Below are 15,146 nucleotides of genomic sequence, written 5' to 3' on the forward strand. Positions count from 1 at the left end.
CTTCCTTCATCAATCATCTTCGTCACTTCCTCAAAAAACTCAATCAAATTAGTAAGACACGACCTCCCCTTCACAAAACCATGCTGCCTCTCGCTAATAAGTTCATTTGTTTCCAAATGGGAGTAAATCCTGTCCTGAATAATCCTCTCTAATGGTTTCCCTACCACTGACGTAAGGCTCACCGACCTATAATTTCCTGGATTATCCTTGCCACCCTTCTTTATTAAAGGAACAACATTCTTTTGTGTTCACTCCCATTCGTCACTCTGTAAACAAGCCTTGCATCCCTTATGATATGGAGTGCCCCCATATACCTAGTGTGACTTAAGGGACCATATGGGACCTTGTGACGTGTCTTGGATACTATGACCTCGGATATGCTGCCAGATGTGTTCTCCTGTCGGCCAAGTGGACTGAAAAGGACTCCTAAAAAGATGAAATAAAAACAAGAAATGCTGGAACCACTCAGCAGGTCTGGCAGCATCTGTGGAAAGAGAAGCAGAGTTAACGTTTCGGGTCAGTGCCCCTTCATCGGAACTGACAAATATTAGAAAAGTCGCAGGTTATAAGCAAGTGAGGTGGGGGTGGGGCAAGAGATAACAAAGGAGGTCTAGATTGGACTAGGCCACATAGCTGACCAGAAGGTCACGGAGCAAAGGCAAACAATATGTTAATGGTGTGTTGGAAGACAAAGCATTAGTGCAGATTAGGTGTAAATACACTGAATATTGAACAGCAGCAAGTGCAAACCTGAAAAAAAAACAGTGGGTAAGCAAACTGAACAAACTAAGATGAAATGAAATGAATGCAAAAAAAAGGATTGTAAAAAATGTAAAAAAAAAAGGAAGAAAATATAACTAAAAATGAAAGTAAAATGGGGGGCTGTCATGCTCTGAAATGATTGAACTCAATGTTCAGTCCGGCAGGCTGTAGTGTGCCTAATCGGTAAATGAGATGCTGTTCCTCGAGCTTGCGTTGATGTTCACTGGAACACTGCAGCAATCCCATGACAGAGATGTGAGCATGAGAGCAGGGGGGAGTGTTGAAATGGCAAGCAACCGGAAGCTCAGGGTCCTGCTTGCGGACTGAGCGGAGATATTCCGCAAAGCGGTCACCCAGTCTGCGCTTGGTCTCCCCAATGTAGAGGAGACCACACTGTGAGCAGCGAATACAGTATACTACATTGAAAGAAGTACAAGTAAATTGCTGCTTCACCTGAAAGGAGTGTTTGGGGCCTGGGATAGTGAGGAGAGAGGAGGTAAATGGGCAGGTATTACACCTCCTGCGATTGCAGGGGAAGGTGCCCTGGGATGGGGACGAGGTGGTGGGGGTAATGGAGGAGTGGACCAGGGTGTCACGGAGGGAACGATCCCTTCGGAATGCTGACAGGGGAAGGGAGGGGAAGATGCGACTGGCAGTGGCATCACGCTGGAGGTGGCGGAAATGGCGGAGGATGATCCTTTGGATGAGTCCAACTTACCATAAAATGGCAAATCATGTATTCCTGCTTCTGTTACAGGCTAAACTGACCTACAAATTAGCTATCCCTGAGCTTCTGACTTCTGTCTGAGTTTAGGCCTGGAGTCTTGCTCTCCCTGACTGAGTGCAGACACCTTTGTTCATTTAATTTTCCAGTAGTAGGTACCCGTCCACAATAACTGAAAATGAAGGGAAACCATCTACGCTGATGGCCTGAGATATTCCTTCAAAGATATCACCATCTGCTGAATGACTCCTGTAGTTTTGCCCATTATCTTACAGCTAACGTGACAAATAAAGCAGTTTATGATGATTAAACTATTTGGTATCATCACCCAGGAACCATCCTTATTAACAAGTTAAATGGCTGATGTCTGTCAGGCAGTTAACACTTTTCTAAACTTTGTAGCAGCTGTATAACATGGATTAGAACAAAATCCCTTCCAGGTCCTGTAAATTAAATGCCCAAAATGTTACACCAGGGTTTGTAACCCACGGGCACTGACGTGGGGAGATCACCTTGACAACTGGCACAGGTTGGTTGGAAGTTCCTCTGTGAGATTTTAAATTGAGTTTTGAGCAAATTCATGTTTGCCGCTGATCTGTGCCTTGTCTCTGAGTAACAATGCACATTCTGTAATCGCTGTTGAGCTTGTTAAAAGGTCAATTAAGATGATTTCATGCCAATGCCTCAGCCTTGCACAGAGCATGGATTGATGTAGCTGTTCACAGCTATAAAAGAAGGGGAAAGTAAACTGAAACAAACAAAAAGGGCGCGTTGGAGAGTGGAGAAACGTAAATGTGCAGAGTGGCGTAGAGAGTGACAAAGAGCCCAGGCTTTCCTGATGAGGGGGAGCCTTATGTAGGGGTGCCCAGGCTTGCCCACAGTTTCTGAAAAGTCAATCCTGCAAAGGAGCACTGCACTGCATCATAACATGAACATTGTACTGTGAAAGGATATGCACACAGAATTGGCACAATACAATCAGACCTGAGGTGGCTACACCCAACCTATTGGCATCAAACCCACTATTAACTTGATGCAATTGCATTTGCAATTGGAAGCCCGAAATAAATTCCTGACCATGAGGCATACTGATGGGATATGACATCTCCAAACGACTCTTAGTAGGCGTTGGCTGGAAAGAACCTTGCACTAAGAGTTGACGAGTTTCCAACCTTACTGAAGTATTCTTCGACATTTATTTAACGTAATGCATGGAATGTTACATTGACCCTCAATGATGTAGCTGTGTTTTACGAGATATCAGTGAAATATTAGATCTCGAACAAGAATATTCTTGACCCCGTGCTATTCTTTTGATGGGTAACTGGGGAGAACAATGCAAAGCTAATGCAGAGAAATGTCATGGTGGGTTGCAAAGTTTATCTTATTATTATTCTCTGATACCCTGTTATTCCAGTGATTGCTTGACTGCACAGGATTTTGGAGTGCAAAGCAATTGCCTCCCATTCAGTTCCTGTCCAGCAATGTTTCCTTATATCATCACTTTATTTTTTATTATAATATTAAATAATGAATAAATTATTAGCCTAAAGCTCAGATAATGGTTAGAGAAAGATTTGGTGGCGGTGGTCAGAATTATGAGGGTTTTGGCAGAATAAATAGGAGACACTTTCCCAGTGGTGGGAGGGCTGGTAGCCAGAGAACACAGATCTAGAAGTAATTGGCAAAGAACCAGAGGGGAATTAAGAATTTATTTTACATCAACAACTTGCCTTTATATAATAAAACATCCCGAGGTACTTTCCAGGTGCATTACCAAAGGAAATTGGGCACTGAGTCACATAAGGAGGTATCAGGGCAAATGGCCAAAAGATTGGTCAAAGAGGTAGGTTTTAAGGAGTGTCTTAAAGGAGGAGACCGAGTCAGAGAAGTGGAGAGGTTTCGGGAGGGAATTCCAGAGCTTAGGGCCCAGGCAACTGAAGGCACGGCCACCAATGTTGGAGCGATCAAAATTGGAAATGCTCCAGAGGCCAGAATTGGCCGGGTGCAGAGATCTCAGAGGGTGGGGGAAATTACAAAGGTAGGGAGGGGCAAGGCCATGGAAGGATTTGAAAACAAGGATGAGTATTTTAAAAACGAGTGGTTGCTTAACTAAGAGTCAATGTAGCTCAGTGAATAGAGGAGAGATGGGTAAGCAGGACTTGGTGCGCATTACGACATGGGCAGCAAAGTTTTGAATGACCTCAGGTTTGCTGAGGGTAGATCTAGACAGGCTGACCAGGAGTGCAATGGAATAGTCAAGTATAGATCGACACAGCGATTTTGTTATAATCTGCAAGGCAGTCTATGAAAGGGCAATGGAGGCTGATTCGTTGGTAACTTTCAAAAGGGAATTGGATAAATACTTGAAAAGGAAAAGTGTGCAGGGCTATGGGAAAAGAGCAGAGGAGTGGGACTGATTAGCTAGTTCTTTCAAAGAGACAGCACAGGTATGATGGTCCGAATGGCCTGCTTCTGTGCTGTACAGTTTTATGATTCTAAGTTCATGAATATGTAATTGGGTTTCTACGGTATCCCAATCTCAAACACAGCCAAGTTCTATTTTTTTCTCTGTATTCCAGCTTTAAAAGCTTGCTGCATTGTTAATTGCCCAACACAATTCTACGTGCCATTCACTGCTTCTGCCCCCTGTGGCATCCCACAATAAAAGGGGAAGTGAACTACATGCTTCTGAATGCAGCTGAACCCTAACTTTGCCAAAAAAAAAAACCACAAGCGATTTTGGTCCTGCAGTGGTTTCCTTAATCGCACGCATGAAAGGTGAGAGATGGACACATCCCCTCCAGCTGCTCTCCCACCCTTATAGAAGAGCAATGCTTTGAATCCTTTACACTGTCTGCTTTACCTTTCGAAAGAAAATGAAACAAGCGAAAGAAAATGCACCAAAGAAACAGAAGAGTAGGGTTGGGTGTCCCCAGAAGGAGGTCAGGAGAGAGGAAAGGGAATCAAGGGTTATCGGGGGGCGTAGCTGGGAGTGTGGAATTCGAAACACAAACTGATCAGCTGCGATCTTATTGAATGGTGGAGCAGGCTTGAGGGGCTGAATGGCCTACTTCTGCTCCTAATTCCTATGTTCGTACGCTTGAAAGCGTCAAAGATTAGAACTGAGAGAAAGGCAGGGAGTTAGAGACAACAGGCAATGACAGTAACGTCTCGAGCTTTTCGGAGGCATACTTAAAGGAGCTGGTAAATATATCGGCAGACAGTTGCAAATACTTCACCTCCCTCACTAAGCTGGGATAGTGAACAACACTGGGAGGAGAGAGACAGAAGAAATAAATATACCTGAAGGACTTTCTCACTGCATGTGAGGAAACAAGTTACCTGACAATAAATATAGTTATATTCAACGATAAACATAGCAACAGAATGCGACCATTCAGTCATTTCTGGTCAGCCATTTTGTGAGCCTCGGCACTCAGTTGCCTGGCACTTCCTGCCCAGCCAAGTAAACATCTCTTTACATTTTGAACACTTTAAATGATTCTCAGTCCATGGCCTTTCTGGGACAAAGTTCCCCATGGCGTCTTATTGTGAAAAAGCTCATGAATTTTCTAATAATTTTTTTAACAATTTCATTTCCTTTTTCTGCAAGAGCCAACAGTCTTCATCGTTCCTGTGAACACAACAGCTCTGAACGTTTCTTGGACAATCGAGACAGAAGATTTCCGACAGATCAACTTAACTTTAGAAAAAGTCACGAAAGAATCGAATGACAGCAATGGTTCTGAGATATTCAGCGACCTAGAGCACGGGATGAAATATAATGTTTCCATCACAGTTGAATATTTGAATTGTTCACTCAGCAATAGTTACTCAGGAACTACAAGTAAGTTCGTTATATGGTGCAAATTGAAACAGATTTTGGGAAAACCATCCCCCGCCCCTCCCCCTCACCAGCGACCATAATACTTCCTCTTTTCCCGCATCCCTCCAGTGCTTTGTGGGAAAAAGGAATCACCTGATTGAACCATAAATATCAGTTGGTTCCTCTTCTAAGCTTGGCTAGCTGATTGCTGCAGGGGAATTATTAAGGATTCTATAAATAGGGACCCTGTGGCAGAAAAGGGGAATGGAATCAGCCAGAGGTCTCACCCATGAAGGCTCTCCTTGTGAGAAACGCTTGCATGTGCTGATATCCGGTGAGAATAATATTAAGCCTGAGATCAATTGTTCAGTGATTTGCCAGTGCATCAATACTCTATGCCAATGAGCTGTCCTTGCTTACATCTCTGCCCTGCATATTGATAGAAGCCTCCACCACCCACTCCTCTCCAGCTAGGAACAGTGCTCCATCAAGACTCCCAAAACGGTTGTGTGGGGGGAAGGGGGTGTTGGGAAGAGAAAACCTACTTTTTAAATAAATAATTAGCATTTTGGGCTGCAGAGAGGGAGATACATGCCGTGCTGTGCAGATCAAAGGTAGCGTGCAGGCAGTTGATCAGTTTTTTTTATCAACACCTCACACTAGGCCTTGCACTGAGCCCGATGCTGGACTCCACAATTCATCCCACACCTCAGAATGGGCCCCACGCCCAAGACCAGACCTCATTCTGCCTCCATATCCCACACTGGGATCCACACAACATCTCACACCGGAGCCCACTTTGTACAGTGGGATCTCCATCACAGCTCACACCGTTCATCACTTCATTTCCTTATCTTGCTGTGGGACTGATGCTGGGCAGCTGAAGGATGGCCACTTGGCTGAGTTATCAGGTATCAGAGGGCAGCTGACAGCTGTAGAAGTACAATTGGACTAGGGAAAAGGTGGCTTTCAGTGAGGGGCTAGGAGAAGAGGAGGGAGTTACTGCAGCTTAGCTGCTAGAAAAAGCTTTTTGTTATCCATCTCAAGTGCCATAACCTGCAGGGCAATGGACCAAATGCTGGAAGGTGGGATTAGACTGGGTGGCCCATTTTTTGGCCAGTGCAAATATGATGGGCCAAGTGGCCTCTTTCTGTGCTGTAAACTTTCTATGATTCTACGAAACCCTAGACCCCACAACAGGCCCCACCCCACTTTCATATCCCACGCTAGGACTCTCACCATATTCTACACTGGGGTACACACGAGCCCCAATATTGTACTCCAGATTGTACCCTACACTATACCCAAAACATCGCACTGCACTACTTGCTCTTTGTGAAATAAACTTAAATATTGGAGAGTGCACACGAGGACACGAGTTAAGTCTAGACGTTCATGACAAGTAACACTGCAGCTTACTCTATTGTACAATTGGATACTGGAAAGTGCAGGTACACTCCTGAACATAAGATACTCAGACCACTTATAATAGTGAGCACCTCTGCTATACCAGAAAGAATATCCAAGGAAGACCTAAAATTCTGATAACGTGCAATGACATACTTAAATTTCAGCTGCTACTTCACATGCTCAGTGATGTGCAGAAGTCCGGTTGCTGTATCATTCCTCTCTGCTAGGACACAGTGTGCTTTCCTCTGCATCCTATTTATCTCGAAAGTCCTGTTCAGTGGCTGCACATGTGGAGATATTAGGTTAAGTGTAACTCCTGGAATCTCTGAGCCCACACAGGGCTTTGGAAACTCAAAGTAAAACACTGTAAGACAACTGCACAGTCCAGGAACATACAGGGCAGGGGGGCAGTGGGGGGAGGGGGGGGGGGTGGTGCCTTACATCACCCATCAATACAAGGGCCTTAAGCTGCATGACAGTCACGAGTGATCCTGGAGCTTTCACTTCGACCTACTGCAGTGGGCCAGGAGAGATTGTGTTTCAAATGACAATCATGAATCCTGGGGTACAATATAACCTGAGGGTGGTCAGTCACTCCTGAGAACACACTGAGTGCTCCGGAGAAATGTGAAAGGCACCACAAGTAAGTTATCCTCCACCTCCTAAAGGGACAGTAACTCCACTGAGGGCTCAGTTAGTAACAGGCTGGCCCATGTGAACTCAGCATGTGGATCATTACCCATTGATTGGGTGAAGAACGAACGTGCATGTAATACGACTGTAGCTTGTTTTGCGGGCGGAACAGTGGCGCAGTGGTTAGCATTGCAGCCTCACAGCTCCAGCAACCCGAGTTCAGTTCTGGTTACTGCCTGTGTGGAGTTTGCAAGTTCTTCCTGTGACCGTGTGGGTTTCCGCCGGGTGCTCCGGTTTCCTCCAACAGCCAAAGACTTGCAGGTTGATACATAAATTGGCCATTGTAAATTGCCCCTAGTATAGGTAGGTGGTAGGAGAATGGTGGGAGTGTGGTAGAGAATATGGGATTAACGTCGGGTTGGTATAAATAGGTGGTTGTTGGTCGGCACAGACTCGGTGGGCCGAAGCGCCTGTTTCAGTGCTGTATCTCTCTCTATGACGACCTTGTATTTCCTCAGGAAATCCCATAGTGCCCCACAGTCAATGTTTTACTCTAGAGTAGTTGCTGCTGTAATGTAACTAAATACAGCAGCCAATTTGTGCACAGCAGGATCCCAAAATAACAGTGAGCAGAATGAACAGATCGTTTGTCTTTGCTGGTGTTGGTCGTGTGAGGAATGTTTTGCCAGGATACTGGGGGAGCTCCCAGCTCCCCTTCAAGAAGCAGCATGGGATTTTTTTACACTCACCTGAAGCATCAGAAGGGGGTCTTGATTTAAAGCCTCATCTAACAGATGGAAGATGGAGAGATGTTGCCTTTGCCCCATGGGATAGCCATTGTGCTGTTTTTAACCATTACGTTGTGAGCTTGTATTAGATGTAACTTGCCCCTGAAAATCTCACACCTGGAGGTGTTCAATGTCTGATCGCAAGGACACTGATACCCCATGCCCAGGAGCCAAAGGATAGCATACTTCTTTAGCTGGACCGCAGGAACATGCAGGGTGGAGGGTGTCTCACACTAATTAACTCTCTCTTTGCCTTTCTCTTGACAGATCCTTCTCAGGTCACTAGTCTGTCTGTGCTGAACAGGACAACAGAGTCACTGACAATAGGATGGACAGTACCCACTGATACAAGAGCCTCAAACTACACGTACAACATTACAGTCACAAGTGATATTGAAGCTTTCAGTGAGACCTACACCACAGGACCAGGAGAGACTGTGTTCCGAGTGACAGACCTGAAACCTGGTGTAGAATATAACCTGATGGTGATGTCAGTCACTCCTGAGAACACACTGAGTGCTCCTGAGAATCTGAAAAGCACCACAAGTAAGTTACCCTCCATCTCCTAAAGGGACAGTAACTCCACTGAGGGTTCAGTTAGTGACAGGCTGAGTTGTGCAAACCAGAAGGTACTGGGCTCAAACCCGGCCTGTGCCAAGGACAGTATAGTTGGCCAGGACAGTATAGTTGGCCTCAGTGTCTTTTGACATTGGAATAGGGGGAAAAATAATTAACCCAGGGTCCTGTGTCTGGTGACTCCCACTGTAAAGTGGTTGTGTGGGTGCCAAGTGAGGCCAGGATTGGGTTGCGATGTGCTCTGGTTGAATTGCCTACTCCCTGCCCTGTCTTGACTCACATATGAGAAAGTGGTGGGTTTTGGAGAGATTTTGGTGAAGTGAAACTCATGGAAGCAGTAAACTTCCAGCAAACAGAATAATAGAATTATAGAAAGCTTACGGCACAAAAAGAGACCACTTGGCCCATGGTGTCTGTGCCAGCCGAACAATAAGCCACCCAGCCTAATCCCACCTTCCAGCATTTGGTCCATCGCCCTGCAGGTTGCGGCACTTGAGGTGCATATCCAGACTCCTTTTAAATGAAGTGAGGGCTTCTGCCTTTACTACCCTTACAGGTAGTGAATTCCAGACCTCCCCCACACTCTGTGTAAAAAAAAAATCCTCATCTCCTCTTTCTACTAATCACTTTAAACCTATGCCCCCGAGTCATTGACCTTTCTCCCAAGGTAAATAGGCCCTTCACAAATTTGTACATTTCAATCAGATCTCCCCTCAGCCTCCTCTGTTCCAAGGAGAACAACCCCAGTTTATCCAATTTTTCCTTATAGCTGCATTTTTCCAGTCCTGGCAACATCTCATAAATCTCCTCTGTACCCTCTCTAGTTCACTTACATCATTTCTGTAATGAGGTGACCAGAACTGCACACTGTATTCAAGTTGTGGCCTAACTAATGAGTTATACAGTTTCAGCATAACCTCCCTGCTCTTATATTCCATACCTTGGCTAATAAAGGAAAGGATTCCATATGCCTTCTTAACCACCTTATCGACCTGTCCTGCTACGTTCAGGGATCTGTGGACCTTCACTCCAAGGTCCCTTACTTCCTCTACACTTCTCAGTCATTTGCCTTTGCCTTGTTTGACCTCCCCAAATGCATCACCTCACACTTCTCCAGGTTGAATTCCATTTGCCACTTTTCTGTCCACCTGACCAGACCATCAATATCTTCCTGCAGCCTACAGCTATCCTCCTCGCTGTGTACCACACGGCCAACCTTTGTGTCATCTGCAAACTTCTTGATCATGCCCCCTACGTCTAAGTTTATATATAACCACAAAAAGCTGGGGACCTAGTACTGAGCCCTGCGTAATGCCACTGGAAACAGCTTCCAGTCACAAAAACACCTGTCAACAATTAACCTTTGTTTCCTGCTACTGAGCCAATTTGCATCCAGCTTGCTACATTTCCCTGGATCCCATGGGCTTTTTTTTAAACCTATCTACCAAGTGGGACCTAGTCAAAAGCCTTGCTAAAATCCACATAGACCACATCAACTGCACTACCTTCATCAATCCTCCTTGTTACTTCAAAAAATTCAATCAAGTTAGTCAGACAAGATCTTCCCCTAACAAATCCATGCTGATTATCCTTGATTAATCCATGCCCTTATAAGTGACAGTTTATCCTGTCTCTCAGAATAGATTCCAATAATTTTCCCATTACTGAGGTTAGACTGACCGGCCTGTAATTATTCAGTCTATCCCTCTCTTCCTTTTTAAACACGATACAACATTAGCAGTCTTTAATTCTCTGGCACCATACCTATATCCAGTGAGGACTAGAAAATGATGGACAGATGCTCCACGATTTCCTCTCTGGCTTCTTTTAACAGCCTGGGGTACATTTCATCTGGTCCTGGTGATTTATCCTCTTTCAAGGATGCTAATCCCCTTCATACTTCCTCTCTCCCTATGTTTATCACATCCAATACTTCATGCCCCTCTTCCTTAACTACAATATCTGCATCGACCCCTTCTTTTGTGAAGACAGACGCAAAGTATTCATTAAGAACCATATCCCAATCTTCCGCCCCGACACATAGGTTACCTTTTTGGTCTTTTATGGGCCCTACTCTTTCCTCTTACTCTTAATGTACTGATAAAATATCTTTGGGTTCATCTTGATTTTGCTTGCCAATATTCTTTCATGTCCTCTCTTTGCTTTCTTAATTTCCTTTTTGATTTTACCCTTTCTATACTCCTCTCGGCTTTCCGCAGTATTGAATTCTCGGTGTCGGACATAAGCTTTCCTTTCCTATCTTATCTTACCCTGTAAGCTCCTTGGCATCCAGGGGACTCTAGATTTGGCCGTCTCACCCTTTTTCTTTGTGGGGACATGTTTACTGTGAGCTCCTTGAATCTCCCTTTGAATGCCTCCCACTGCTCTGACACTGATTTACCTTCGAGTAGCTGTTTTGCTAAATCACTCCTCAGCTTAGTAAAATTGGCCTTGCCTCAATTGAGAACTCTAACACCTGTTCAGCATGGGATTTCTGCACCAGTATCGTGATCCCCTGTGTCTATTGATTCCCTGGCATTTCACTTGCTGCAGTGTTAGAGAGGAGGAAATTACATTCCCCAACATTCGCAGCAATGAAAAGGGAATTGTAGTCGCAGTACATGGGCCTACATGGCATCACCTCGAACCACTTCCTGTGCAGCCCTTAAGGTGTTCCTCGACAATATGGGTGCATGCAGCCTCATCCTCTGTTTACGCCTGACCATGTTAAATTGCCACTATCCTGACGTCACATACCCCAATGGGCTGATGTGACTCTAAGATTTCAAATTTGGACAATGCAAGTCAGGATAGCGCCTGCATTGTCCACTCTCGAAAGAAGAAGTTTAAAGCAGCAAGATGGGGGCTGCAAGTGTGTTGTTGAAAGGACCAGGCACCTAATTGCAGGTAAGTAACATTTTTGGAACTTTTTCTATTGCCCCCATGCTCAAAAATCAGGGCAATTGAATTTTGCGCCAACAGTCTTTTACCAAAGCTACAGTGCTGACAGATTTAATAAACAGCGTTCACTGTCATGATACTGGGATAGTTCTACCTCCATATGTGCAACAAAATAATTTTTTCCGATAGAAGCAAAATACTGTGGATGCTGGAAATCTGAGTTAAAAACAGAAAGTGCTGGAAATACTCAGCAGGTCTGACAGCATCTGTGGAGAGAGAAGCAGTGTTAACGTTTCAGGTCTGTGACCTTTCATCAGAACTGGCAAAGGTTAGAAAGGTAATAGGTTTTAAACTAGTGAAGCGGAGCTGGGTAGGAAAGAGAACAAAAAGGAAGGTGTGTAATAGGTTAGAGGGCAAGAGAAATTAACTGACAAGGAAGTCATGGGACAAAGGCAAATGGAGTTTGCTAATGGTGTGGTGAAAGACAAAGCATTAGTGCAGAGAGAGTGTTAATGACAGAATATTGAACAGCTCTGTCCAAAAGCAAGTTTAAGGCAGGCACATGGTAAAAAAAGAGATGAAACAAAATAAGATAATAAAAAAGGGCCTGTGATGCTCTGAAATTATTGAACTCGATGTTCAGTCTGGAAGGCTGTAGTGTGCCTAATCGGAAAATGAGTTGCTGTTCCTCGAGCTTGCGTTGATGTTCACTGGAACACTGCAGCAATCCCAGGACAGAAATGTGGGCATGGGAGCAATGGGGTGTGTTGAAGTGGCATGCAGCCGGAAGCTCGGGGTCATGCTTGTGGATTGAGCGGGATGTGGCGGGGGCCTCCTATTGGCGGGATGTGGCGGGGGCCTCCTATTGGCGGGATGTGGCGGGGGCCTCTTATTGGCGGGATGTGGCGGGGGCCTCCTATTGGCGGGATGTGGCGGGGGCCTCCTATTGGCGGGGGCCTCCTATTAGCGGGATGTGGCGGGGGCCTCCTATTGGCAGGATGTGGCGGGGGCCTCCTATTGCCTCAAGTATTGCTGACAAGCAAGTTGTGCAGGGAAAAAGCAGACAGGAAAAGGAAAGACGAGTGCTTGCAGAAATACTAATGGGTGAGGAAAGCGTGTGCATTTATACACTGCCTTTTATATCCTCAGGGCATCTCAAAGCACAATGAATGAATCTTGAATTATAGTCACTTGATATGTAGTTAAACTCAGTTGACAATAGTGCTGAGCAAGGTCCAACAAACAGATTATTTGCTTTGGTGCTGTTGTTTAAGGGGGTAATGTTGGTTAGAATGAACATCAGGACATTAAGGGACCTCCCTACTTTTTCTCTGGATGGGACCTTTAACTTACATCCACTTCAACCATGTCCTGGGGTCTTTGGCTTAAAATCTCATCTGACAGACGGCACCTCCAAAAGTGCAGCACTCCGTCACTGCTGCCGAAAGTATCGCCTTTCCCCTGCATTGCTTTTAACCACGTTTATGTCTCTGATGTGAACGTTTATCAAATGTGACTTGCTGCTGAAAATGTCACACCTGTGGCCTTTCAATGTCTGATCGCAGGGTCACGGCAAACACAGAGCCAGAGGGCAAAGGATAGCACACTCCTTTAGCTGACTGCAGTGCCAAGGAACACACAGGGTGGAGGGTGTCTCTCACTAATTAACTCTCTCTTTGCCTTTCTCTTGACAGATCCTTCTCTGGTCACGAGTCTGTCTGTGCTGAACAGGACAACAGAGTCACTGACAATAGGATGGACAGCACCCACTGATACAAGAGCCTCAAACTACACGTACAACATTACAGTCACGAGTGATACTGAAGCATTCAGTGAGACCTACACCACAGGACCAGGAGAGACTGTGTTCCGAGTGACAGACCTGAAACCTGGTGTAGAATATCAACTGATGGTGAAGTCAGTCACTCCTGAGAACACACTGAGTGCTCCAGAGAACGTTGAAGGCACCACAAGTAAGTTACCCTCCATCTCCTAAAGGGACAGTAACTCGATTGAGGGCTCAGCCAGTGACAGGCTGAGTTGTGCAAACCAGAAGGTACCGGGCTCAAACCCGGCCTGTGTCGAGATTGCTGATGTCAGCTGGGCAGCAGGTGGGTCAGTACAGTTGGCCTCAGTGCCACTGCGTAATGGAAAAGGAGGGAAAATGTCAGCCAGGCCTCCTGCTCAGGTCAACTGTCCAGTGGCTCCTGCTGGAAATGCGAGTGTGGGGGCCAAGTGAAGACTGGATTGGATTGTGAGGTCCCCCTTAGTCAAATAGCCAGTCACAGTCTAGACTCGCACATGAGAAAGTGGGTGAGGTTTTGGAGAGGGACTGATGGTGCATCCCATGGAACCCATTTATTCTATAAAGCTGATATATTATGGTCCGGCTCATGAATCCTCCCACACTCAGTGGGAGAACAGCTTGTGATTATCATCATCTCTTGTGTGTTTGGATTTTGCAGTTCATTCCCGGCATTTACCCACCGTCTGTAGAGAGTTAGAATGTAGGAGGAGGTTGCGGAGAATGGACTAACCAAGCCTCCATAATAATTGTGACAATCTCCAATGAAACATACAGTGCCGAGAGATTTTATATGTAGTTTATCACAGATATGGATGCTAGAAAATCCCCACTTCTATAGTCACAAGAGTTAACAAACTCACAAATCTTAGATCCAGACATGCTTGAAAAAGGAGTGGAGAATGAGAATGGGAGGATCGTGAGAGATGGGGCTAAGCGCTTGCATTAGTGCTGAATGTGTGAACAAAGACAGAAACGTGCATGTATAAGGAGCTGTTCATATCCGCTAGACATCCCAAAACACTTCACAACTAATGAATTAGCCTTGAATTGTAGTGGCTGCTATTTGTCACTAAATGCAGCAGTTCTGAAGGATATATTGGCTTTGTAGGAATTCAGCGTAGCTTTATCAGAATAGTACCTGGACTCCAAGGGTTAAATTATGAGGAAATGTTACACACACCAGGGTTGTATCCCCTGGAATTTAGAAGGTTAAGAGGTGATTTAATCAAAGTTTGTAATATATTAAGCGGAACAGATAAAACAGATAGAGAGAAACTATTTCCACTGGTTGGGGAGTCTAAGACTAGGGCCATAGGCTGAAAATTAGAGCCAGACCTTTCAGGAGTGAAATTACGAAACACTTCCACACGTAAAGGATGGTCGAAGTTTAGAAATCTCGTCCACAAATGGAAATTGATGCTAGCTCAACTGGTAATTTTAAATTTGAGATTGATAGATTTTTGTTAACCAAACATATCAAGGGATATGGGGCAAAAGTGGGTATAAAGAGTCTAGTCGCATATCAGCCATGATCTCAGTGAATAACAGAACAAGCTCGAAGGGCCAATAGGCTTCCTGCTGCTCCTGTGTTCCTAGTTAATTTGCACACAGCAAGGTCCCACAAACAGATCGTTCTCTTATGGTGGTGATTGTAAAGTGGGGAACGTTGGGAGAAATGCAAAGCTAGAATTTTAGGAGACCTCCCTGGTTTGCCTC

General features: G+C 45.1%; 1 protein-coding gene across 1 annotated transcript in view; it reads left to right on the plus strand.

Moving 5' to 3' along the window:
• Positions 1-15,146, plus strand: part of LOC137353442 (receptor-type tyrosine-protein phosphatase H-like) — a 65,130-nt gene that overhangs the window by 13,222 nt on the left and 36,762 nt on the right. Inside the window, exons 3-5 of the mRNA XM_068019735.1 lie at positions 5,103-5,336; positions 8,414-8,692; positions 13,318-13,596. Of these exons, the coding sequence (XP_067875836.1) occupies positions 5,103-5,336; positions 8,414-8,692; positions 13,318-13,596 (792 nt within the window). The remainder of the gene's footprint in view (positions 1-5,102; positions 5,337-8,413; positions 8,693-13,317; positions 13,597-15,146) is intronic.

Source organism: Heterodontus francisci, chromosome 41 (genome assembly GCF_036365525.1).
Source record: "Heterodontus francisci isolate sHetFra1 chromosome 41, sHetFra1.hap1, whole genome shotgun sequence".
NCBI classification, from domain to species: Eukaryota; Metazoa; Chordata; class Chondrichthyes; order Heterodontiformes; family Heterodontidae; genus Heterodontus; species Heterodontus francisci.